The sequence below is a fragment of the Apis mellifera genome, linkage group LG7 (genome assembly GCF_003254395.2).
Source record: "Apis mellifera strain DH4 linkage group LG7, Amel_HAv3.1, whole genome shotgun sequence".
In the NCBI taxonomy this organism is placed as follows: Eukaryota; Metazoa; Arthropoda; class Insecta; order Hymenoptera; family Apidae; genus Apis; species Apis mellifera.
Window position 1 is genome coordinate 11788286 of NC_037644.1, and position 27747 is coordinate 11816032.

A 27747-nucleotide genomic window follows, 5' to 3' on the forward strand; every position below is an offset into this window, starting at 1 on the left:
TTGGTTTTTCGGGAGAGGCTTTGGATTGTGCGTCGGCCGTTTGAAGAGTGGACCTCGTTTCTATCCACTCTTTTCATACGAGAAACAGTCGGGAGATGCAGGGATCCTTGGATGAAACTGGTCTTTAATTTATATCGGCTCGAGGATTTGTTTTTTCCTTTTTTTTTTTTTTTGTACGCGGATTACTTTAAACGTTTATTTTCCAAAGTAATCTCCAAAGTAGAAATGTAAAGAAACAGAGGAGGGAGAAAACGTGATCCCACGGAAATAGAGAACGAAAATGTTTTGCGAACATATTAAGAATTGTTGACGTAGCACAGAGACTCTCTCTTCCCCCTAACTAAAGTAAAGCTTAACCGAGCCAATTAACAGCGATTCTTGGAGAAACGAAATTTCTCACGCTTATTTTAATTAACGAAAATAAGTAGTGCAAAGGGTATAATATTTCTCGAAACGAATTTTTCATAAATCCTTCTTCTTCCTTCTTTCGTCTAAAATTACTTACACAATATATTTCGATTCCCTCAAGATCCATCCTCGATGAATCCGAACACCTGAACCATAATTATTTATCGTCCTTCCTCTTTGTTAAATCTGCCATCCCCCTTTTTCTACTTTTTTTTCTCTTCTTTCTTTTTTTCTTTTTTTTTTTTCTACAAAATTTCCATTCCCAAATTAAAATTCCACAAATTTCAAACGTTTCAAATTCGTCTCTTTCGCGTACGCGAAATGGCAAATAAATAACGGCACAGTAATGGCCGATTGAAACGCCGTTTAATCGTCCGATTGAATTCGAACATCGGTGAATTCCTGTCGATTTCCCCGTCGGATCGACGCCGGCATTCCTCTCGCGCGTTTTCCGCGACAATCAGAGAGGCGATGCCCGACGTGGAAATGGGGAGAGGAAAGAGAGAGAGAGAGAGAGAGAGAGGGGAAGGTTTTTAATGCCGTAGACGGAAGCTATGCGCGAATACAATTATTAGCCGGCTCTCGAAGAGTGGCTTCCCCGTTGCACGGCAGCGCCGGTGCCAGCTCATCTTTAATTCATGCCATCCGGTGGCTCGGCTCGATCGATAAATTATAATTTCACCCCTCCCTCCCTCCCTCCCACGATATCGGGGGCCGGGCAGAGGTGACGGTTATCCGTCAGCCGCCGGCAGGATCACGTATTTATACGATTTCCTTTCCCGCGACCGTGTAACATTTCCGATTATGCCGTCATCCTCCACCTTTACGAGCCGCCTTATCGCTCGATCCTTATCGATTGTCCACGTCGATCGCAACGTCCGTCCCACGATTGTGCGCGGGATCCCGCGACGAAAAGGCGCCGTGAATACGATGGGATAAGTCGATAAGTAATTGTCGAGTTTGCGAGATTCTCGAAGGCGAGGCGAGGAAACGTGGTGAATATAATAATGTTTTCTGTATGTATATATATATATATATATATATATATATATAAAATGTGAAACGTTTGATAAAATTTTAGACGAATCTGCAAAGGAGGGAAGGGATTTTGAAAGAGAAGGAACGAGAAGAATTTCGATTTTTTTTTTCCCCATGAATAATCACGTATAAATAATAACGACGAATCGAGCGAGCCTTTTAGATCGAGAAGCAGATGAATACAATACGCGATAAATTAGGTGAGGAAAGAAGAATCAACAGTTTGGCCGTATTTTATACGCGTCGCAGGACGCATCCATTCACGTAACCGCATACATCTTCGTCCTTCGTGAAAATCCCTGCGCAATTGTCGTTGGAGGAGGGAGGGAGAGAAAGGAAAGAAAGATTAAAACCCTCGGCAAGCGCCCCATATATAAATATCGTTCAAATATCAATTACGTCATTTAAACACTCGAAAACTTCGTCGTTCCTCCGTGTACACACACATAGCCAATCATAATTCGCATAACGCGTGGAAATTAAGTTACGAAATTCCGAGATGAGACCCAGAAAAAAATCTCCATGTTTCCCTACGCTCGATCCACGACGAGGCTCGGTTTCCCTTGGAAATGATTCACCGGCGTTCTCGTTTCTCCCGGATGACGAGATAAAAAAAAAAAAAAAAAGGAAGAAAAAAAAATTCTACCTCCGAGGGAACAGGAATGTGGAAACTGGGATGAGGGAGGAGAGATAAAACTCGGGCAGAAAGGAGGGGGGGAGGGAGGGAGAAAAAAAGGAGAAGAAATAAAGAAGACCGGTAATCTCAGTGTAAATATTTACCCTTACAGGCTGAAGCAAGAGAGCCACGGAGGTGCCTGGTGCCCGAAGCTGCAGATCACCACGGAGCCACGCGAGTGGTTGGAAATCGATCTTCACACGGTCCACATGATCACCGCCACAGGCACTCAGGGCCGCTTTGGCAACGGCCAAGGTGTCGAATACTCGGAGGCGTATATGCTCGAGTATTGGAGGCCGAAGCTCGGCAAGTGGGTCCGGTACAGGGACGTGCGGGGCGAGGAGGTGAGTATCGAAATCGCGCCGCGATAATCGATCGCGATCGCGCTTTCTATCGGTGAAAACTATAATGTAGGAAAGTAGTAAGGGAAAAGGAAAGTGTCTCTCGAGCGGAGAAACAGCTTTTCTCTTTCCTCCTCCTCTCCCCCTCCTTCTTTTCTTTTTTCGAGACGATGGAAAAGTTGGTAGTTGGAAATTAGTCGATTCGTTTTAGCTTTTTTTTTTTTTTAAAAAAGGAAAATTTCCGTTCTCAACTTTTCGAGAATTAAATTAAACGCGTTACGTGGTCGATAGAATTTTTTCAACTTTAATTCTAAAGAACGAATCTTCTTTCGACGAGTTCTCCATATCAGACGGAGCTTGTAAATACTTATTAATCTGGTTAACAGTTTACCTTTAACGAGAATTGTTGAGTCTATCTATCAGACATCTAAGTTTATTATTGCGCGTATCTTTATCTGTTTCTGTCTCCAACCATGATCTGTTCAACGTCTGGAAGGCAGGTTTAGGTTTCGAAAGCGGGATGACGTCGGCTGTCAAACCGATCACGCAAACTCTATTATTGTCAGCGTTCTGAATCCCGTCATCTTCGAAGACGATATTTCATATCATTTCTCGATGCCCTGCAACGTTCGAAGGATTTCTTCTACGAGAGAAGATAGAACGGGAGGGGGAGATGGGGGTCGGTCAACGATCGATGCCGCTTTCACGAGGCCGGTCAATTATCGATTAAAATTCCTCCTTTTTTCTTCCTCTCTTTATCGAGATAAAATAAACAAGAATCCAGAAATTAATATAATGTAATTAACTCTCTGCAGAAAACAAGAATTCCAATTATACACACATCTTGTCGACAAGGATATTATATGCCAATCTAATTCGATTAGCAGGCAAATAATTCGTCAGGATTGTGCGCACGCGCGGCGGTTAAATTTAGAGCGCGATACGCGCGCGAAACGAGCGTGGATTATCGGGGATGATTTGTGGCGGTTGTCCACAGCGCGGATCCGTGGACTGGTAAAAAGCGAAGCGAAGTGATGTTAACGAGACAGTGAATCACGATCACTGTTTCTCCCCCGAAAAGTGGCAAGTTTCTTCGATGATGATTCGACTGGAATAGATTTCGGTAACCCGCCCCACTTTAATTAGCAACACCCGACAATGGAGATTCATTTGTTATCATCGCGGGGAATACACGGGATTGGCCTTCGTTGCTCGGCCGAGAATCCCGCGAATTTCGCGGAGCGGAGAGAATGAGCGGGTTGACGTCGATGAATGAACTGTCCCTCGCGTGTACCAGGCATTCCGTTGACGTGGGCGTTATAACTTTGTGTATGTGTATGTGTGTGTGTGTGTAAAACGAGACAGGTCTACATATATTTATACAGTTTTTAGTATCAGTAATTTTTGTTGGAGGAAAATTAATAATTCAAGGAAAAATACTTCGATACGACAAGTGTGAATAACGATGGATGAAAATTTAATGGGTGAAGTTTGGAAATTTAATTACTAATTTCCAACGGTTTAATGCCCAAATTTCTGGTTATGCATAATTATCTTGGTCGAGTACGAAAAAAATTAAATTAAAAGTTGTGCCCGAAGTATCACGATTCAACATATTATTAAAAAGAGATTTGCTTGAAATATTAATGATAATTCATCGCGTTAAATCCAGCAGGCAAAATTTAATAGTTTCAGCTTTATTTCGATAATTTATCGTTGAGAACGTAATAATAATTGGGAATAATTATACCGTCAAACTGTCGAGATTATATGAAAGGCAACGATTATATAAATAGCTAGGAATAAATATCATTCAAGCATTTTAACAGATAATCGTTTAAAGTAACTTTATTCGAGAATTTTTTAACAAAATTTTTTTATCTTTTCAACGGATTAATGTATTCTTCGACGAATTGTACGTAATTTTATTAGAATCGAAGAAATCTGGAAATTAACAAAAAAGAATGGAAGAGATTGAATCTACGAATCGCATCTGGTGAAGTCAGTGAGATTGTTTTTCAATACGATTCGTCATTGTCCGTGGAAAAATGGGTGGAAAATAAGAGAGCGTGGACGCCCTCGACGTCCTCCCAAACAACCTCCTTCCTCCATTTCGTGATATTTGTTCGGAGGAGCGACGCGGGGACCAATATAAGTCATTTCGCCCTGTCGACGATAACGTTATTTTCGATCCGCGTGTTCTTGTTTTATTCGCGACAGGGACATTTATATATACCACCTGAGCGTGGAAGGATCGTGATTCCCGAGAACAGCGTTGAAGGGTGAAACGAGAAAAGAAAGGAAGGAAGGAAAAATAAAAAAGAAGGAAAAAAGGAGGAGAAAGAGGTGAACGTCCAGTCGAGGTGGATTTCCTTGCAAGTTTTGGTATATATATATATATGGTGGAGAGGGTGGTTCGAGCTTATTTGTATAGGAGGGTGGATCAATAAAACGAGGGAAGGGAAAGTCGTCGCGTGCTTGCTTTTGCTCGCGGGTCAGACGATTTCGACTCACCTACATAGACGCGCGTTTGGCTCGAATAGCCTCACCTCGATCGAACCTACGCCGTGTGCATCGCACGAAGGTCGAAATTTAACCTCCCTTATTCCATTTTACATGCCGCGGCGAAAATAACCCCGCGCCACCGAAAATATTCCTCTTCTCCGGGAGGAGAAGAAGAAGTTGTGCCGGCACGCACAACTCCCTTCGCTTGTTAAACAGTTAAGGCGTTGGAAAAAAAAAAAGGAAGTGAAAGTGCACGAAAAATTGCCGAGAACAGAAGTTTCGTTCCTTCAACTTTTCCACTCTCTTGAATAATGATTAACGTAAAAGTGATCTTCCCTGGTAATCGTATTATCGATCGATGATCAGGGAATCGCCAAGAAAATTACAATTTTCTCGTTTCGTATTTAATTTCATATGCACCGTAAGAGTTGTTAATAATAATAATTATTCAAAATAAATATATATATAATTCTTATTGACAAGGGATGAATAGATCTAGAATTAAAAATAACATGGATAGCTAAAATAGTCCATAATTACCAATCGTATATCGCGAGCGATTCAACTCGTATACGAAGTATTCTAAAAAGCAGAAAAAAAAAGATTCACGAAGAAAACACGATGCTGGCGAATAATGATTAAACGAATCCACGATATCTCCATTCTTACCAACTTTTTTTCTCTCGACTCACGAAATTTACATTCCTTCAATGATCGCTCATAAATTAGCGGATCGTCGAAAAGGCCGGCCAGGTCCCCCGCTGATTCCCTCTTCCGTCCAATCCGGGGCCATAAACCGATTTAATTAAGCGAAACCGAGGCGTTTCGCGGACCGGTCGAAAAAAGCGAAAGGAAATCGAGATTCCCTCGTATCGGCGATGGCCCATTCTTCGTGGAACCGTGTGGGAAAAAGTGGCGCGAGGGAGAGAAAGATGGAGGGACAGTTTGTTAAAGGAAACGAAACGAAACGGCCCACCCAACGAACGAACGAATACACCGCGGTGGTTAGCGGGGGGGGGGGGATAAATCTGCAGAAATTCGTGTCTCTTTCTGTTCCTCTTTCCTTCCTGCTGCGAGCCTCTGTTCCCCGCTTAATTACACAACGACACTCGGCTTATCCGACGAATAATCTCTCGTAACAGCTCGGACCGAGCCAACCTCGGTGGTACGTGGCGTGCGGTTGTCAACGGCTTCTCCGACCGCTTCGCAGGAGGGAGAGGAGAAAAAAGAAGGCGAAAAAAGGCGAGTGGGACGCGTCTAATATTTTTCAACGGCCGTATTTGGCGCGATATACCTCGTATAAATTATCTCGTTGTTGTCGTCCCTCCATCGCGCAAAAGGAAAAAAAACCTTTTAGCTTTTAGCAATGACAATGAGTTAATATCGATAATATCGTATCGTAATTTTGTCTATTTCGTATCTTATCTCGTTCTATTCTATTCCAGGAACTCGTGTAGAGTATATATATAAATTTTGAAGTTTAATTTCGAAGGATGATTATTGAATTCGAGAGGAATTGGAAGGAAAGTTGATTTTAATAATGATATAATACGATTATACGTCTCGATTATTTGGATTAATCGAAGCTTAGGTTAATGGAAGAGGATGAGAGACAGTTGTGAAGAATTGTTGGAACGAGTTCTTGGCAGCAATGAGTCACAAAGAGAGTTTCGACTCGTATCTATGTCTCAATGTACCAAGAAGCATTATCTCGAGTTTGAGGATTAATAGGATTAAAGGCCTGAATATTTGTAGCTCTTGTATATTAGAAAATATTGATGCGGGCTTGTATAGATCTCCGTGAAAGGGACAAAGACGTTCTTACACAAACACATACGCGTTTCTTCTTATCTTCCGCAATTAATATCAAACCGGCCAGATATTCTCAATGTAAGTACACTTACGTTTGTATAAAGATCACAGGAGAAGAACTTTGATAAGTCTATTTTGACTTCGTCGAAACGAACCGCTTTAACCTCTTATCTATAAACATTACGCTTAACGAAGAGGATCAAAAAGGAAAAGAAAAGAAAGAAAGAGAGAGAGATTCATCAGAAAAATATTATCGAATCTTCTCTCTCGTATTCCTCGCAAAAGATCCAAAATTCGTTTTCAAATGTATAAAAAATAATTGCTTCGATATAATATACATTGAAATTTTAAATCCTCTTTTTAAACGTTCACAGATTAAATACTCGTACGTAGACATCCAATCGATAATTGATCGGTCATATTTCAATAGTTGAGAAATATCCTGTAAATTTATTACGAAGCGTTTAAATTTTTATAACATCTCGAAACATTTATTTTAATTTAAATCGTTATAAATTATCAATTTCTGTTTTCTTTTCTTGTAAATTAAACTTAAGTAATTACTTCATATTAGAAATTCACGCGATATCACGATTTGTCAACGATTTTTTCATACATTTTTCCATATCGTTTCACACGACAAGAGTCGAAACGTAGAAAACTTTCTCCTTTCTTTTTCTTTTTTCACATTCGATTTTTGTTTCGCGAGCACGTCTTGGAAAATGCTCGGCGGACCACCCGCCGCGTCTAATATATCCGTCTAATTAAACCGTCAGACAGCTTATTCGTCACGATCTTCGCCGACGACACGGGGCCATCAACGCGGCTTCTGTTGACCGCTGACGATTCAGGGACGAAGAGGCGCGGAAAACATTAACATAAAATGGGCGTTGGTGGTGCGCCACGCCCTACCAATCTCTGCTCCAGTCCCGGCTTGGAATTTGTCCACGAGCGAAAGCGCCGCTAAAACGGATTTGGAACCGAATTTTTCCCCCTTCTCTTCCCCTCTCTTTTAAAAACGAAGAACGAGAGATCTCTCGGATGGAAACGTCTTTCGGGCGGAGGCGTGGGCGCGCAGAATAAATATCGAGATTACTTATTTTTCTTTCTCGCGGTGGTGGACGAGTCGACGGCTCGTAAATGCCGTCGTATTTTCGCCGTCGTCGTGCTTTCGTCCCATCGCGCAACTACTCGCCACGGCTTTTCTCGGAACGAGATGGAAATTTGCGGCGAGGTCCCTTTTTCGCGGACCTCGATTAAAGACAGCGGCGAGAGGAGAGGAACGCCTTTGATCGCGCTCGTCACGATCGGTCGATGCGGATTTATATCAAGCCGCGTTATCGAATCGTTTAGCGCGGCCAACCTTCTTCTTCTTCCTTCGTTTTCGCTTTGATGCGGCAACCAAGTGGAGCAGCTTATCTTATCTATCGTTTCGTGTATTTTGTTGGTTGGCGAAATAGCAAGGAGCAACTTGCCGGCTCCTTTCATTCCGGGTTATTAAATTTATCCTCGAAGGTCGAAATATCTTTATCCCAACATGTTGTTTCTCTTCGAGCGATTCCATCTCTCCATAGACGCGTGCACAGAAAATTTAGAAGTCGTCGTCGATCTTGCAATACCGTATAAGATCGTAAAACGTCGTTTTATTCACTCTCGTCATTTTCAACGAGAAATCGTACGTACTTGGAGGAGATATAAACACGTGTCTCTCTTATCGGTTAATAAATTTATCCTTTCCCCTGTGCAGGCTCGAGTCTTCGATCTTTTATTCTACATTTTATTATTTCACGAAAGAAGAGAGAAAAAATTCGAGTACCAATCTTGCAGTGGAAACTTATATTTGTACACGCATGTCAAATTTATCTTTCTATCCATAAAGTACTATAAAAACCCGTCCTCGAAATATCTTTATTATCCTCCAATAATTTCCTCGTTGCAGAAATAAAAAAGAAAAAGAAAAATCGGACCATTTACCGATTTAATAAAAATAAAATCATCGTTATTTACCCCCTGCCACTTTCAACGAGGCGCAAAAACGTCCGGTTTAAACTAAAATATCACCGACTTTCCTTTCTTTTTCCTTTTCTCCGTATCGTTGAATCAGACTTCTTTCAGAAGCGTTCCGTTTACAGCCGCGTATTTCGGCCCCTTAACGAGCGCGGCGCGCTCATTAAGCCGGCTGTAACGAAGCCGAAGCGAAACGTTGTGTCCACGGCGCGACGCCAGCCGGAATTTCACGCGTGTCGGCTCATTGTATTTCGCTTCGATGCGGCGAAACATCAGCTCGCGGGGGGGAATAACGAGCGCGAATAAAACGGTGTCAACTAATTACCGGATGGACCGCGGACGGCCATCATCTTTTAATCGCGTTTCCTTTCCCCGGAACACGATCGGGAAAACTGCATTCGTTGCAGGAAAAACTTGACATTTCGTGGAGGACACGTTTCGAGAATGTGCCTCTGCTGTTCCAAGTTTTTAACATCGAGGTTTCAACAACAATGTGCGATTTTTTTTCTCTTCCCTTTCTTAATTGGATTTTAATCGTATCATTGGGAAGCATATTTTTTCAAACGACAGATCATTCGTTTCTCTTCTTCTCTCGAATAATTTCGAGTTTCGAAAATGGATCTCCTCACACGAGGAAAATATTTCTTCAATTCTTCGAGCCTTAAAATTTCTTTATTTCCTCGCGCGATCTAAATTGAAACAATCGTATTCTAAAATTCTAATTTTAAGATTTAATAACACATAAAAACAAATTCTCTCGAGTTAGAAATCCTTTTGAGAAAGAAAATTACTTCTTCTTACGCGAGGAAAATACCTCTTTATCTCTCACGAATTGAGAATAAAATCTCTCAATTTCGAAATTCTAATTTCAAGATTCACCAAGTTATACATAATAAGAGAGAAGAGAAATTGGAAAAATCTGTCGGGTTAGAGAATTCTTCGGAGAGATGGTTGAAGCGGTTCGAGGAACGCGGGTAGAAATGTCGTGGGCGTTCCTGGGTCGCCGCGATTTCTCGTTTCACGCGTTCTCAGAGGGAACAAGGCGCGCGTTCTATTCCGCGCGGGCACGAGAGCCGGGCCGGGGGCCGCTGTATCGCGGCCGGGGATCGAGAAATTCCCGGTGCAGCATCGTCGAGGGTCGTCCCTTTCGAAACAAAGGACCTCTTATTTTCCACTTACCGGACTTGACAGCGCCACTCGACTCCTCCACTCGCCCGTACGGGATTCTCACGTATTCTCTGCCCGCTTACGTGACCGTAAGCCTCGCCCTGACCCCGACAGGTGTATTACGCACATTATGCTCGAATCCTCCGTGCATATTATCGATACGATCGCCGATAGTTTATGGTATTTTAATGATACCATACTCGGAATCGTAATTCCGAGTATATCGTGGATACCTCGTATGAATTATTCAAAAGGTGTAACCTCTTCGAGCGAGTTTCACGTCAAGTGTTAATAACGATCCTTCACGTTGATAAGGATATATATATCGAAATATCCACGGGCTACCTTTAATTATCTTGATGGAGGTTGAAGGCTAAACTTTCGTACGATACAACGATGGCTTTATTAAAGAAGAAAGATAATGCGAGACTTTCCAATTGTGAGGAATGTTCAAAAAATGTTGGTCGAATAGTAATTTTATCATTTCATATAAATGTGTATACGTGGAAATATTTAACCGAGAAATGTATGGTGTGACAGGTGATCGACGGGAACAAGAACACGTACCTGGAGTCGAAGCACGAGCTGGAGCCACCTATGTGGGCGAGCAAGGTCCGCTTCTGGCCTTACAGCTACCATCGGCGCACCGTTTGCATGCGGGTGGAACTGTACGGTTGCCCGTGGAACGACGGTATCGTGTCGTACTCGATGCCCCAGGGCGACAAACGCGGCAACTGGGAGTTCTTCGACGCCACGTACGACGGTTACTGGGACGGCCAGCTTCTGCGCGGACTTGGACAGTTGACGGACGGCAAGATCGGGCCCGACAACTTCAAGATGAGCTACTACGATTACGACAGGGGTCAGGGATGGGTCGGGTGGAGGAACGACACCAGGTCCGGCCATCCGCTCGAGATCAAGTTCGAGTTCGACCACGTGAGGGAGTTCTCGGCCGTGCACATATTCTGCAACAATCAGTTCACCAAGGATGTCCAGGTAAGCGATTTCGGGATCTGGAAATGAAATGTGAATAATTTTACATTTCGCGTCAGAGAATAGGAATATTTATTTCAAAATTCAATTTCAATATATATAAAACGTATCGTTTGTGTGTTAACTGGGAAAATCAATCCAAGTATAAATTCAAGTAAAATTTATCGATCGAATCGGACAATTTTTGAGGGCGCGTTAACCGTGGCGGAGGTCGTGATTTCGACGTCTCGGAAGGCAAAAGGAAGAGACGGCAAGGGAAACCAGAGCCTTCCCCAACGTTTGCGGGTCGTGATCTTCGTATCCCCACGAATAAACCCTCCGGCCAGGTTTTTGGCCCGGAGAACAGTCACGTATTTACAACGTTTCTACAACATGCAGAGCGAAAGTCACGCTCCTCGTCGTCTGTTGACTCGCGCTTCCATATCACGTGATACTCCTCGTCCTCGTTATTTCGTCAAACAATCCCGTGTAATAAATCCTACAATTCTCCCTTTCTCTCTTTCTCTTTCAAAAAGAACAGAAGAAGGGAAGGGAAACTCGGTTTCGATCCATCCGCTTTAAATTTTAATATTTTGATTCGTTCTCGATATCGATATATCTCCTCCCTTACCCTGCGAATTTCCATCCCGTAATCCCCTTACCGGCCGTCTCTTTGAACGCAAGCCCGGCCGCGTTATTTTCAAATTTCCTCTATGATCGTTCACCGAATATCCGCGAAAACGCGTGAAAAAAAAGGGGGAAGAGAGATAGATAGACGGATAGATACGAGCACGACAGGGAGGAAATTGGAAGGGCCCGCGGCGGTGACTCGGCAGCGTGAGCAGGGCTGCGATAAAAAAAAAAGAAGAGAAAAGAAAAAAATAGCGATGGAAACTAGACGACCGGTGGAATACAAGGAGAGAGGAGGAGGAGGAGGAGCCGGGATGGACGGACAAGAGAAAGAGATATAGATGAAGATGAGGACGAGAGAGAAAGGAAGAAAGGAGGGGTAGATGGATAGCGAGGGACGGACAATCGTGACGGAATACGCGGCAAGATTTAAAAGCTGGCCTTCGAGAGGAAACGCGGCGAGATGGGTAAAAAGACGAGAGGGCGTGAAATCCAGTTTTCGCGTTCGAGTCAAGGTCGGATGTGGGATGGGGTAACGAGGCGCGACAACGGTTGCTTGGGATCCTGATCAATCGATGGTGGATGAGAGGAAAAAGAGGAGGAGCGACGATTTTACATACAGAATGGTAACAACGGCGGTGGGCCAACGATTGAATTTCTTGCGAAGTCGAATTTCTGTGTAACAACTCTGCTGTCCCTCGTATCAAGATTTATTCCAATGGAGGAGACTACCCTCCTCATTACCCTCAGGCCTCGGGCCTTTTGGCCTCCCGTGATCAGAAGGGATGGCTCCTCGAAACGACAAACAACCGAAGGGACAGAGATTCGAAGGGAAATGGAGAAAGGTTAAAAAAGAGAAACGAAGCTTTGACTCGGACTCCCAAGTTTGATCGCTCGAAAAGCTCGAGCAAAGAGGATAATCGCCCAGGGAGGAGGAGAGGGGGCTAGAGAACTGTAATGCAGCTCGCGTGCTCTCTTCTCCGCTCTCGACGACAATGATCTAACGCTAGCAACGAGCCGGAGTCGGAGGGATCACGGACCCCGACCGACACGAAAATGGAAGTTTTCCGTTGATGGCCGAGCCACGACGGAATAGGCCTCGAAACGCTCTTCTTACCGGTATCAAGATTTATTTGAATGGAGCGCCTCATTACCCGGCTCCGGAGGCTCGATTGTGCGACGAGGAGGGCACGAAGAGGTGGCGAAGGCAGAAACGCTGCATCGCCACGAACGAGGAAGGGAATCTCCTTCTTCTTCTTCTTGTTCGAGAGAGAGAGAGAGAAGGAAGGGAAGGGAAAGTTGAGAAACGGTGAGGAGGGGGGGGCGATCGAGGTGGTGGTTGGCTGTTCTTTCTCTCTCGTACGCACAATGCAACGAGCGAGCAACGAGGCGGAGAGCAGATACGCCACGTATTCAAATACAATACCGACAGTCTGGCAAGTCGGCAGTCTACCGCTCGAGGTATGAGGGCGAGCAAGGGGGTGAGAGATGGTAGCAACCGCCCCTAAACGTCTCCTTCTATTAACAAGCGCCCGCTCGCGCGGATAGGACACGTCTTCTGAAAGACAGCACTTCAAAGCATCGCCAGTTTCGCTCTCTCTCTCCCTCTCCTCGTCCATCTTCCATTCTCTCGCGTTCCTCGAATACATCCTTAGTCGGGTTGCGCACGGTTTCCGTGGCCGCCACGCTCGTCTTCTTCGGCTTCCTCACACTCCCTCCCTATCTTAGCTGGTTGAACGGTGAACTCCCTTGAAAATCCATACGCATCCTCGTCGTCGTTGCCGCGTTCGTCTTTGGGGGCTAAGAGAGTTAGATAATCTCAGCTTTGTAATCTCCATTTCCAAGCCCTTCGCGGTATTCCAGCCTTCTCCCCCCCCCCCTCTGTTCTTCTACTTTCCTCCCTCTCTGTACCTCTCCATCTCCTGGCTACCTGTTTCCACGACCAGCCTCGATCCCTCCCTTCCTCCCTCGGTTTCCGGCTGGCATTCCGCTTGTGTATTAACTATCTTACGCTTTCTCGGTATGGAATTAGCATTCCACGCGTCTCCGCTCAGCGACAGAGGCAGAGCGCAGAGGCGGGCGGTGGTTCGTAATTATCGATGTCGTCGATGTCAACCGAGCGGTTGGCCCCTTATAAAGTTGCTCGTTATACGTCCGTGGCGTGGATAAACCGTGGTGTGTGTATTCGTGGAAGAGGAATCCGTTGGATATACGTACGTACATTAATATATACACCGGATATACCGGAACTCCGCCGTGCTGCGGAACGAGAGACTTTAAGATGCTGATTTATACGTGTAATTAATGCTGAATATTGGCCACTACGTCATATTTACCGTATACAATAAGCGGCTTCATTCTACCGTCTGGAACAACCTTTGGCTGCACGGCTTGTTTTATATATTTCACGGTTAACGCGATTTACGGTTGTATGCCTGGCTGGTATACACACCGTGATCCACCTCCGTTTCTCTACTGAATTATGGAATAAGTTCTCGCGACCTTTTATCGCGATGAGAGATTCCTTCATATTTACATTTATGCTCGGAAACGAGATATTCGACTGCCGAGACCATTTTTATTTCGATTCTCGAAAATAGGGGAACAGAAGAGAAGAAGGAAAGAAAGAAAGAAAGAAAAATATAAACATTTCTTTTTTGTCATGTGTCCAGGTGTTCTCCGAGGCTAGCATAATGTTCAGCGTCGGTGGCAAATATTACACGGGCGACCCGATCGTGTACTCGTACATGGAGGACAGGATCTTCGAGCACTCGAGGAACATATCGATCAAGCTGCACCATCGAATCGGCAAGTTCGTCAAGCTGAGGTTCAGCTTCGCCTCGAGGTGGATCATGATCAGCGAGATCACGTTCGACTCTGGTAATTACCAAGATTTTAACCCATTAATCAAAAGTAATAATCAACGTGCATTACCACGATTTACCATTCAAATTCTACTCCTTTTATTCTCCTTTTATTCTTTATTTCTCAATCAACCCATTATTCAAATTTTTTCGATTAAATTTCAATTCCAATTAAAAAACATTTTCGCGAACGAAGGCACATTTTTTTCTCGTCACAGATATCGCCCACGGGAATTTCACCCCGGAATCACCGCCCACGACGGAAGCCCCGAGACTAAGGGATCGAATCTCGGCGCGGGACAATCCTTTGCAAGCCGAGGTTCCAGTCGTGAAGCAAGACGATTCGAATTACATGGCGGTGATCATCGGCGTTCTAACAGCGGTGATCCTGCTGCTCGCCGTGGCCATCTTCTTGATAATCACGCGGCACAGGCAACGGAAGAACTTCGCGAGCCCGCTGGGCACGAAGACGGCGATCCCGTCGAGCAACCATCAACACCTGTCCCCCGAATCCGCTTACGGGACAACGGAGAAGGATCCATCGTTGATGACGTACAGGGTGGAGGAGTTGGACGATCGATACGCCGGAACCAAGCTGACCACGCTTCCACGGGATCTGAACGATCGCCTGTTGGGGGACGTGAGATTGGACGAGTATCAGGAGCCATTCTACGAGAACAAGCACAGGGAACCGCCTCACGCCGCTTATTACGGGTATAGCACCGTCGTTATAGACAACAAGGATCTTCACGACAACGTTGAACAGTCTGGTAAGATCCGATCGATGATGATATCATATACGTATATATATATATACTGATCGTTGACACTTGTCCACGATCATTATCGCGAACGAACGATTTCGTGGATCGATTTTCGAATTTTTTTTTCTTTTTTTTTAATTACAGACGCCACGTACGACTATGCAGTACCAATGCCTGTGCCTAGTGTAAGCAGCGATCAGGACAGCGTTTTCTCCAAGTCTTCGTCGAGGGGTAGCGCGAAGGTAAATGCACGATTTTAACATTTTACGTATATATCGAAGTATATATTTTATCAGTTCGAATAGTTTAAGACAAACGTGACGTACATCATTTTATTCCATTCGAGAAATTAGTGAAACGCTTCGTTCTTTGAGATTGTAAAGATAATTTGTTATTAATCTCATTTGTATATATATAGTGCAGATTTTTTTTTTCAATCTGTTCCTCGATTCAATTGCGCACATTTTTTTTCGTTCCACTTTAATACCCGTGAAAAAGAAGTAGGTCAGATCTATTCCAAGAATCCTCGTTCATTTCCAGTGCATCTTACGCCGTAAAGATTCTCGGTAGCTGGCAGTCGAGATATTCGCTCGAAACAAAAGGAGATTTAAAGCTCCTCTCGAGTTTTCTCAAGCCCGAGTGCGCGAGTTTCTCCCTAATATCTTCAAACTATGATCCTCGATCGCGAATCTCGCTCTTTTTATCGATATTTTTCCATTTTTCAAAATTTTGCAAATTTAAAAATCTAAAAATTGTTCTCGACTTAAATGTATAATCGATAATTGATAAAATTCAATCGCCGTATTATTATAATAAAATGATGTACCACGTTTTTAATCACATATTATAACATAGATAAAAATAAGACTGGTTAAGATTAGAGGTTTATCGTTAAATCTTCTTTTCTCTTTTTTCCCCCCCCTTCCTGTCCCGTTGTTTGGAATTAGGCGTGCTTGCAGAGCTTCTTCCCCCCGCCCCCGCCCCCGATGAGCGCGCCACCCCCACGAGGATCCAGTAACCTCACGTACTCGAACCCGCCGAGCCCGGAACCAGTTTGCGAGCGCGAGCGCAGAGGAAGCAAGCGCCGCGAGCACTCGATGCACAGATACGCGTAAGGACACGCCACTAGCTACCACACGCCACACTCAACGCTGCTGCTCCACACAGCCGGGGATCGAAGGTACGCGACAACAAGGTTCGCCCATCGTTGATGAAATCGAGAGATCCTTCGGCATCCGCGCGCCCCGTCACTCCCCCTTCCCCAATCTTCCACTTTCTACTCGATCAACGATCCCGTGAAAAAAATATATCCCGTGAAAAAAAGGAGGAAGAAGAAAAGGAGAAAGAGAGCGATGGATGGTGAAAAAAAGGCGTAGCGTGGAAAAAAAGCGCAGCAGAGGAAGAAGAGGAGGAGGAAGGAGGCGAAGAGGAGACGAGAATTCGACGAGTTTCTGAGAGATCGAGGAAGGGGAGGAAAAGTTGGCGCTAAAACTCTCGCTCTACCTCTCTTTCTCTCTCTCTCTCTATCTCTATCTTTCGAGCGGTCCAATTAATAGAGAAGAAAAAAAAGAAGAAGGATAGCGAGATCGTGGTAGAATATATCCGGTCCTCGATCTCATCGAAAAAATCTTTCTACGACGAGCACTGCCATTCGCGCACTTTCCAAGCGTATTATATACCCTTGGTGCAGTAGAGTAGAGGCGTACACCCTCGAGTGGAGCGCGCACAAGAGGACGACTCAACCTACTCGTAGTAGGTAGGTAGGTAGGTAGGTAGGTAGGGGACGCGTAACCGGAGTTGTAACTACAATTGGCATATCAGTTTAACGGCGACGACTCTTCTCTCTGGAAATTCGGGAACTGCTCGCCTGGCGACCCGAGGCCTTCTTCTACTCCCGCCTTCCAACCTGCGTGGAAATCAAAGCCTCGAAGAAACGACGCGCCATCTCTATTTTCTGCCAGTTTTAACAGGGTTCGCGACGAATCGAATGCATATCGAGCGAATACACCCCGAATTTCGCTATACGACTCGCTATTCGCTCGGTTGAAATGTCCGATCTGGAAATGGCCGTTCAAATTTTCTATAAAATAGATTTAGGCTATGTCCTTCTCCAGAGCTTTGTAATTTTATTTCGAAAGAGTTGAGAAAGGAAATGGTGGTTCCAGATAATTCTAGATACGAATATTTTGACCAAGGTGGGAAGAGCGAGAGAATATGATCTAGGGTTCAAGGTGAGAAAAACGATCTTTGTCCAACCAACAGATTCGTCGCAATTTTATGAATCGATTAAAAATATTGATCACGAATAATCATCCGCAACGTAATCGAGAATAAAATATAATATTTTCTTATGGAGAATTTAAAACTTCTTCGAGATATTTTAAAAAAAAAATACATCCCGTTTTTTTGGGAAAAAAAAAAGTCGTTACCTTTTTTAATTACGAATCCTTCCGCGCGAGAAACGGTTGCCATTTGCTCGATATGCAAACTCTTGCAATAATTCAATCGTGTTCGAATCGATCTACTGCGAATTTTTTATATACACGTTAGAGTATAATAACGAGGCTTCGATTTCACGGTCACGTCGCAATCTTCGTCGAAATCTTCTTTTTCCAAAAGAAAAAAAGAAAAAAAAAAGAAAAAAAAGAAAAAGGAAAAAAAAAGAGCAACGTTTCTCAAACAACCTTTCTCTTCTTTTCCGTCGAGATGAACTCTTCCTCTCCCCTCCACTCCCCCCACTCCTCCGGCTGGGGAAACACGCGCGAAAAAGTTATCCCGCAACCTTTCCTCCACCCCCTTCCCTAAATTCCAAACTCGGAGTGAGTTACACAAGGTTCAGAAGTTCCCAGGGAGCGGAAACGGGGTGGGGGAGAAAAAGGGAGAGGGAGAAGGAAAGAGAGGGGTGGGGGAAGAGTAAAGGTAAAGAGAGTCATATTTTTCGTTGATACTACCTCGCGTGTTCTTTCCAACGTTTTTCCACAACGCTGCCACATTTCTTCCGCGTCGGTAAAAAGCGCGAGCCGCGTTAGCAGCTTCGTTAGCGGGGAGGCTGCCGTGTTCCTCCTTACGAAGGGGGGGGAAGGGAATCCCTGAAGAAGAAATTGCGACTCGCATGGCGCGCATTTCCGCGCTGAAAAGAGAAAAGGAAAGAAAAAAAATATAATAAAACGGTAGCCGCGATAAGGAAGGAAGGAAGGAAGGAAAGGGAAACCGATCTGCGAGGGAAGGATTTCCAGAAGGAGTCGCGCGTGGTTTAATGGTTTCGTCTGTACGGCGCGCATGTGCGAGCGGATCGAGCTCGCTATCGATTCGATAAAACGAGAGGGGTTCAAAAAAAAAGAAATAAAAAAGAAAAGAACGAAGAAGAAGAAGAAGAAGAAGAAACGGAGGAAGTATACTCTTTACTTTCGCTTCTCTTCTTCCTTTTCCTTTTATTTTTCTTCTTCGTTCCGATAAGATATTTATTTCGACTTGGCGCGAGACAACTCGAACTCGCGGACGATAATAATTAATTACCGGTTAATTGTCTCCGTAGTAGTGCGGAGTATAATAATTCAGGTGACGGTTCCACGGAGAAAAGAAAAAAAAAAAAAAAAAGAAAAAGGGACGTCAGGTATTGTCGTGGCACAGGAACGAGGTTGGAAAGAAAGGAGAGACGGCGACGCGTGGAAGATCGACGCGGAGATATCGAACGGTAGCCGTTTAAGGGGGGAAAGGCAAGAAAGGTACAGGCTAAAGGGGGAGGAGAAAAGATTTGTGGGGAGATGGAGAACGTTAGCGAGCTTCGATCCCCGCCTCACACAACAAGACTGACGTCGAATAAATAATTGAATATCCCGATATTGTGCTATGTAATACGCGCAGATAGGCGCGTGTACACGCGCGCATGCGCGCGTATTTCGTCGTATTATTTATTATTATATCGCGGCATATAGCGCCCCGTAAACGGATCTTTAATTTATATACGTATTATACATACACACGTATATATATATATACATATGTATATGCGAGGGAGGAAAGAAGAAGAAAAAAAAATATATATATATATTATAAATAGATATATATAAATATAACAAAAGATAACGCGGTAATTATCGTGCGTCGGCGGATTTTAAGCGTAATAATATAACGATATATATATATATATATATTGTATAAGCCCAACTTTATTTCTCTATCACTACCGACATCGCCTTCATGCAACGAGGAAAAAAAAAAAAAAAGAAATCGAGGGATTTAACCGACGTAAGGAATCGACAATACAGGGATGAGACAACAATAATTAAATACATGTGTACGTAAATGATGAAAGATTAAAAAGAAAAAAAAAATAAAATAAAATAACGCGAGGAATAAATGGTAAATAGACACGGTGTTTCAGTGAAGCGAGGATGGAGAGAAACCGACCACATTGTGATATATTAAGAAAAACTAAATAATAAAGTAAATCGATTGAACGAACGAAGGGACGAAGGCAGAGACAAATTTGCGCGAGCTTTCGTTGAGGAGAAGGTTGCTGTTCGTTGAGAATTTCACTCCCCCTATTTCTCACTCCCCATTTTAATTAATAAACAATCCTCGAGACTGTAACTGTGTATAGAATGCTTGCAAAATACACACACACACATATATATATATATATTTTCGATTTACATACACACACTCACACGCATATACACATATATTTCGATCCTTTATACATACGTATAAGATGTACATCTCCCTTACCTTGTGACAAAACGAAAGAGATCGTCTTTAAGAAGAGATTGTTCAACGAAAAGCTCCTCTCACTCTCTGGAGACGCGCGTGTAGCATTTGACAACGATCGGAAAAAAACTTTACCTATGTATATTTAGTGTTTAATCGTCGCCACCGTAGAACGTTAAAGGTAAATCGTAAGAGTGACAGCTTCGAGTGCTTCGAGTGTAAATATAACCGTTAGGGACCTCGTGACACACGTACAACACGTACAACACTCTCTCACCTATACACACACCTTTCAAGCGCCTTAAGTTGGGGGGGGAGGGGGGGCACTGAGCAAATAACTTGATCGCAATAATAATCGTCGTTTTCTTGCTCGCTCTTTCAGTCGTTGTTGTCTTTTACCTTTCATTTTTATCAATGACGAAAGATCGAAGGGGGAAAAGAAACGTAATAATTGTAATAATATATATATATATATATATATATATATATATATATATATATACATATATATATAAAATGATGGTTCGACGAGGAAAAAATAAAGAAGAGAAAGAGAGAGAGAGAAAGAGGTATCCCTTCAAGCTTCTCTTTCTCTCACCCGCAAATTCGTCGCAACGATGAAAAACTTTTCATCGTAAAGCGCGCGTTTCGATCTTCGTTATATCATGGATCGTTCATGGGCCCGTTTCCCGTCGACAGGGAAAACGGAGATTCCTTATCGCGGGGCAATTTTTCACCAAACTTCTGCAATAACCGAGCATTAAGTACCTTGAACTTCTCGTGCACTTCCATAGCGCGCCTAGCCAGTCACTTCTTTCGATAATCGTCAATTTATCTTAAAGCGTGCACAGACGGTGAAAGGGAACACGCGCCGACTATCCGTTAAAGAGGAATTAAATCAATAACTTGAGAGAATCGAAGAAGAAGAAGAAGCTTTTCAGAGATTCGGTGACTTAAAAAGTAAAAGAAAAAAAAAAAAAGGAAAAGGGGGATATAAAGGAGACGAAGTGAAAAATAAAAGAACGGGTGAGTGAAAGAGGATCGTTAAGTAAGGTGCTCACATATACTCTCTCTCTCTCTTCTCTTTAGGATACGAGGAGGAAGATAAAGATGACGAAGGACGGTACTTTCGTGCCTGCTCGCAAGCGTACTTCTTAGGATACTTTATGGTTCCTTTGTGCAGCGGAGCTGCATGCTGCCGACATGTCAATGACAACGGTGCGCGCCGAGTGTGCACCGAGATCGTCGCGATATCGCACGCTCGTTCTAAATCGTTCCCTCCAACTTCCCCACACCGGCCTTATTCACCCGCGTTTTATTAAACTTTAACACTCTCTCACGAACGAGACTTGCGTTGCGTTCTATCCCCGCGCCTAGACGGATAACACTCTGCATCCACCGCAATCTCACAGAGGCAGAGCCGATATAATTCTTCTCGAAATCGTAATAATCACGAGATAAAGCGAGAATTGGCCGATCTCCTATTCGCGAGATGTCACGCTAAAGCTAGCTGTTTAAATTTCTACGTATAGAAAAAACAGGAGAAGAAATCGCGCTCCTTTCTCCACCCTTGTCGCACAAGAATTTTCTTTTAAAAATTCGAAAGGGGGGGATTCCTAAAGAACAGTTAGAAAGTACAGTTCACGGATATAACGGAGAGGATTAGAATTCCTTCCCGGCCGAATCTCCACGATCTTCCTAGACTTTCGATCGAGTCCCATACGATTACCATACCGCCGCGACTCCTGTTTCCTGTGGCGCGCCCCTTTTATGAGCCTGTAATCTTTTATTCCGCCGCCGATGCGACCATCGATACACGGCCCGGCGATATCGTTCAGAGATACGGAATAAGATCGGTTCTGCGTCATTGGCGGACGAAAGGAAACTCGCGCCCATAAATCAGGGACGTTACAACCCTTTTTTTTTTTTTTCCTTCGATCGGGCGTGGAGAAATGCGAAGGAGGGGAAGCTCGATGAAGGGAAGGGAAAAACTGGCCCATCTTTTATTCGAAGATTCGACAAGTGCGTGCGCTCGCGATCAGGGAGGATTAAAAAGAAAATGGGACGAGGTTTTGAAGGAGGTATTATGCAACTCGGTGGATACTCGGAAAAAGTAGTAACTCGGTCGGTGGTTCGATAGATTGGTAGTGAAATGGCGAATGCAATTGTGTTTCGCGTTTGAATTAGGATTTAACAGATTATACGTATAATTGGAGGGAAGGATTTGAATTTGTCTGTTTTATTTTGTTATTAGATTCGTGTAAATAATAGTTTAGAAAAATAACTCTGAAGATATATAATCGGTCATCTTTATGAAAATTTGTCCAATCAGTATGTGTTATAACGTATAGAGTAATTTTTTTATTAATAGAATATTACTTTGAAAAGAAATCGATTCTTAAAATATCGATAATGATGAAAATTTGAAGATTAATTTCACGAGAGATAAATAAAAAAAAAATCTACGAGTCAAAAGATATCAATTATGATCGAAAATATAACGATGCAATTGGATAATAATTGGACATGTCGATCTCGGTACTAATTCTCGGTTCGGTTCGAAACTCCATGGAGACGAACACGCTCGTTTGCCGGGCTCTACGTCTCTGAATAAAATATAAAACGAGAACGCCTCCCGGTGAGAAGTTGTTGCGTTGACCTGAGCTACCTGAGTCATTCGGCATCGATCGTGCAAACATGAGCGATGTTGGATATTTACGTGCAGCTGCACAACGAAAGCACACGCGAGACGCGACGAGCACGCACGAGAATTTTGGAAACAGCAACAAAAACAACGATCGTGTTTATATATATAAATATATATATATTATATCATAGTTTTTAACAGGGACGACGATTCTACGGATATACATATATATATTGTATTCTCGCCACCCCGAAAAACTAATAAACGCGCCGCATTATCTCTCAATATGTATATAGCGATTGTAATTTATACGAATGAAAAAAAAAAAAAAAGTTATGTGTAATAACGTATTATAAATAAGCCTGTCGAGACACTGGAAGACGCGACCACTTTTTGTACATAACATTGTAACATATAGCGGTTAAAAATAAGTAAGAGAGGAAAAGAAGTGAGAGTGCAGCGAAGAGGGAGAGGGTGAAAATTTGCAATTTAAGAATAAGGCGCGGAATGAGTGATGGCGAAGGGAATGGAGGTAATAATAACGATGAAAACGAAAATAATAATAATAATAATTAATAATTAATAATTAATAATTAATAATAGTAATAATAATAATAATAATAATAATTATAATAATAATAATAAAAAGATACCACTGTGAGTGTAATTATAATTGATCAATAGTAATAACGAATACCGGATGCATATTTGATATTTGTGTGCCTGTATCCTTTTGTATGCTAACGAGATAGAACGAAAAATAAAACTATACATATTATATTGTACTAATTGCGACGTAGGGGGAAAAAAAAAACTACGAGTAAACGAGGTGTAATGTGCACACACACACACACACATACACATACGAGACACGTGAAAACACACGTACACACAAGAGATATACACGCGAACTAAACAGAGGAGAAACACACACCCTTCCAAGTTGCATATACACAGCAGAGAAGACACACATATACACACGCACACACACAGAGCAGACTATCTGTCCTGGGTTGGACGAAAATAAAACTTTTAGCGAAGCGAAATCGAGTCTATAAATATCCGGCAGGATCCAATGACGATTCGTTTTATCCCTGATTTATAGATCCATTCCTTTTCCCTCCCTTTTCCTTTTTTTTTTGACGCTATTTTCTCGTTAAGGCCATTATTAATTCCATAACTTGCCGAGCTCGATGACGAGTTATTTCGAGAAGATACTGAAGTTTCATCGATCTTTTTTCTGCCAAAATTATGCACTGGTAAATTTAATTTACCTTTCGAGAAATCTTTTCCTTATACACAGATGATGTGACACGTGGAGAAACGTCTTAGACGAAGAGACGCGAAACGGAGATCGATATCCAATCAGTAAGTAACATTTCTGGCCCGATTAAATCCACGATTAAATCCCCGCATTTGAGAAATCAACCGGGCGAAATTACTGTACTGCTACTATATTTGAAGCAATCGCAGCGCCACAGGATTAATTATAGGAAACGAATGCAGGAAATCCGGTTGATCGAATTATCAGGATTTCATCGAGGGAACGGGGGGAATATGAACGACAGGTATACGGTGGCCGATCGAGCGTGGACTCATCGGAAGCTAATTACCAGGTAATAGTACGATAATCCGGCTACCTGATGGCTGAATACCGGAACCGATCGAGCTTCCGTAAATGCTGCTTAACCTTAACGAATGGACACGCGTTGAAAGCGATCGAGCCCGGACAACTTTTCTTCGTTATTATTGCCTCGGCTATGTATCATCATCTCCACGAATACGTATCATCTGGCTATCATCGAAGTTTGATTGTCGATTGTTCGAAAAAAAAGGAGAAAAAAACACACATGGACTTATACAGGGGCCAGAGGGAAGATTAGAACGTGGCATGGAGAATGGTAATATAAAGGTAAGGTAATAAAATCTCGAGAGAAAAGTCAGACATTTCGTGCATTGTCGTGAAAATTGTTCGATGCAAACCTCCTTTGGCGGAGGAGAGATTTTACAAGCAGGACCGATGTACCCCCGCCATTTCTTGACAACACCCGCTCACGCACACGGCTCCCGCGCGTGGCTGTAAGCCCTTTCATCGCGCTAATTTGGCACCGTCAACGACCGTCATTTGTCATTCTAATGGCCAGAACGAAGGCCAACGCGGTTTTTAATGACTGGAAACCGACAACGTTACACCACCTCGCGCTTTTCCTCCTCCGGCGAGCTCCTCTTTAATTCGCTCCTCGACAACTCGCTTCACGCTCTATCGTCCGTGTTCGTTCCCTTCCATTTCGCTTCTCCATTTTTTTCCATTCTTTCTTTTTTCTCCTCTTTTCTCTCCTCCCTCCCCTGCCTCTCCTTCTCTCTCTCCTCTCCTCCTCCCGAGCCTGCTGCTGCTCATTCATTCAGGTATTTTCTTTCATCGAGGAAGCGAGCGCGCAAAGACGAGTCCGATATGCCCCCTCTCTCCCCCTCCCTTCCTCCATTCTCGCTTTCTTCCCTCCCTTTGAGCTCTTACATTCATCCTTTTTGCACACCGCTCCCTTTCAACGTTTTCGCATTTTAGAATCCTAACCCTCTCCCTTCCCGTCCCCCTCGCCGACCCCCTCCTCCCCCTCCGGGCGGTCTTAAATCCTAGACGCGAAATGGTAAGATGCACGGCGTGTTTAAAATGTATTCTTCCTAACGTTGAATGTGAATATATATATATAAATGTATATACGTATATACGTATATACATAGAACCGAGTTATAGCCTCGCTGCCCCTTTGCCTCGGCCCGCCTGTTAATTAATTCCCGCGGTTATTAGTGCTCGTTACTTCCCTTAAGCCGCGCAACACCGCCGCGCTCTCCCCTTTGTTCGCCAAACGCCTCTCCCTTACCCTCCACCCTTTCTTTTATTCTTTAATTCGTTATCCGAGACGAGGATATAAATTTCACCGCGCGCACAAGCACCACCGGGTAATTATGCCGTTTTCCAAGGGAGCTGCTCTTCTCGGGCTAAGCTCGAATCCCCGACCAACCTTGGGGATTCGTTCTCCAATTTGCGGTTCAGTGGCGGATTTTCGGCGCGAAACGAAGCCTTCGAAGATCCTTTCTCGAGGACAAGCCTTCGAAGATGCTGGAATATTATTTTTCTTCGAATGGAACCAGTTTTAAAAGTTATTCTCGTGATAATGCCACGAGATAATTTATTATTCGCAAATTTGATATAATTGATAATACCATATAGATAGAGATAATATTATGAGTAAATTTGAATCGAAAATCGGCGTGATTCGAGGGTAAGTAAGTAGAGAAGAGCAAATTAATCGACGAATCGTGATAAACGAAGATTAAAATCGGTGGCGATTAATTTGACAGCACAACGAGAACCGATTCGTCACGATAACGATGAAAGGCTCCCCTTTTAGGATAATGGAATACCGACATCGGGGCTCGCATTAACGCGAGCCACATTTGTTGGAAATAAATCGGCGGGCCATTTCTTAGACGGGAGGTTTCACAAATAACCGGGTGTAGTAACAATCGGCTGGTTCACCTGAGAGAATGACGAAAAGGTGGGCCCGTTAATGCGTTTCCTGCGCGCAACCCTCTAACGAGTGCCATTATTGTTTCCCATCCATCAAGCGGCTCTAACTCCACGGAAAATAGTATATATATATATATGAGTACGCCGGGACGAAAATGTTGCCACGTCACATCCGAAATTACGGTCGAATTCGAAGAAAGGCATCCGGGATGGCGACGATCGCTTTTGTGCCACGAATAGTTCCGCTTTCGAGGGGTTGTTGTTATCGCGCGCCCTAATTTCACCCGCGATTAAAACAGCAAAATTCACCGATTATCGAATCCCCTTTTTAGGTAGCTGCGTTTTAAGGAGAAGAAAGTATTCGAAATTTAAAATTTGAACCGTCGAAATTAAAGAGTAGATATCAATTTGTAAATCCTCCTATTAAAGTTGAGAAAATTTTAAACAACTCTGAAGAGAATAGTAGACTTCTGGTCAATGAAAAATCATCGGAAGCGCGGATCTTTTTTTATTTATCCTGATATCACGGTTTCCAAGAGATATTTCGTCGTGCGAAGAAACAAAATAATTTCCAATCGTTCGAAACTTAAACTCGATCGAAATTGAATCCTATTAAAATTAAGAAAACTTTGAACCGCTGCAACTTCAAAGTTACGAACTTTCGATCGGCAAAAGTTTGAGTCTTCCCCCTTTAAAACGCTTTTTGATTCATCCCGATATAATTTCTAGCTTTCGAGATATCGTCGAGCGAAGAAAAAATAATTTCCAATCGTTCTTAAACTTAAACTCGATTCAAATTGAATCCCATTAAAATTATGAAAAGTTTGAATCGCTATAATAAGAGTTAGTAACTTTCGATCAATGAATAAACGATCGTCGGAAACTTGAATCTTTCTCCCTTTCCCGAGATATCCTCGTTTAAAGAGAAGAATAATTGTAATTTTTACTCGTTTCTTATTCTTCTATCCCTGTCGCTTACTCGGATTTCTCGCTCGCACCTGTTTCATTGACCAATTCCAACTGCAATTCATAGAAGAACGTAGTACGCGTTTCCAAGAAAAAATATAGGTCACTGGGTTGCGCGAGTCATAATCTCTCGTTCATAATCTCTGCCCCAGTTTAAGCGCTTTGGGAACTTGTGCGAGCGCTTATATCTCGGCAACCGATTGAGATATCGAGATAAAACAAAAAAAAAGAAAAAGAAAGAATTCCAATGATACGATTCTTTCTATTCCTTGAGCAACTTTCGATGAACAAATTTTCCTTTTCTCCTTACACTTTTTATATATAAAAATAAAAGTTCCATTTTTAATTTTTAGTGAAAATATTTAATTAAAAATAATCTTGGATAAATAGAAATCAAAGTATAATATTTATATTATAATAATAATAGGCATGACCTCGAGCAGGTGAAGAAAATTGAGATATCGAGATAAAACAAAAAAAAAGAAAAAGAAAGAATTCCAATTATACGATTCTTTCTATTCTTAACCAACTTTCGACGAACAAATTTTCCGTTTCTCCTTACACTTTTTATATATAAAAATAAAAGTTCCATTTTTAACTTTTCGCGAAAATATTTAATTAAAAATAATCTCGGATAAATAGAAATCAAAGTATGATATTTACAATAATAGGCGTGATCTCGAGCAGGTGAAGGAAAGGCAACTGATTGAG

At 42.9% G+C, this 27747-nt stretch overlaps 1 protein-coding gene and 1 long non-coding RNA gene across 2 annotated transcripts in view; one reads left to right on the top strand and one right to left on the bottom strand.

The window, feature by feature from the left end:
• LOC411212 (discoidin domain-containing receptor 2) overlaps positions 1 to 19507 on the top strand; it is a 122057-nt gene extending 102550 nt beyond the window's left edge. The window contains exons 4-9 of the mRNA XM_394686.7: positions 2235 to 2466; positions 10495 to 10950; positions 14229 to 14436; positions 14639 to 15190; positions 15329 to 15426; positions 16132 to 19507. Of these exons, the coding sequence (XP_394686.4) occupies positions 2235 to 2466; positions 10495 to 10950; positions 14229 to 14436; positions 14639 to 15190; positions 15329 to 15426; positions 16132 to 16299 (1714 nt within the window). The 3' untranslated portion in view covers positions 16300 to 19507. The remainder of the gene's footprint in view (positions 1 to 2234; positions 2467 to 10494; positions 10951 to 14228; positions 14437 to 14638; positions 15191 to 15328; positions 15427 to 16131) is intronic.
• The window catches only part of LOC102654113, a 116207-nt gene continuing 99299 nt past the window's right edge, over positions 10840 to 27747 (bottom strand). Inside the window, exon 3 of the long non-coding RNA XR_411181.3 lies at positions 10840 to 10967. This is a non-coding gene — a long non-coding RNA (uncharacterized LOC102654113). The remainder of the gene's footprint in view (positions 10968 to 27747) is intronic.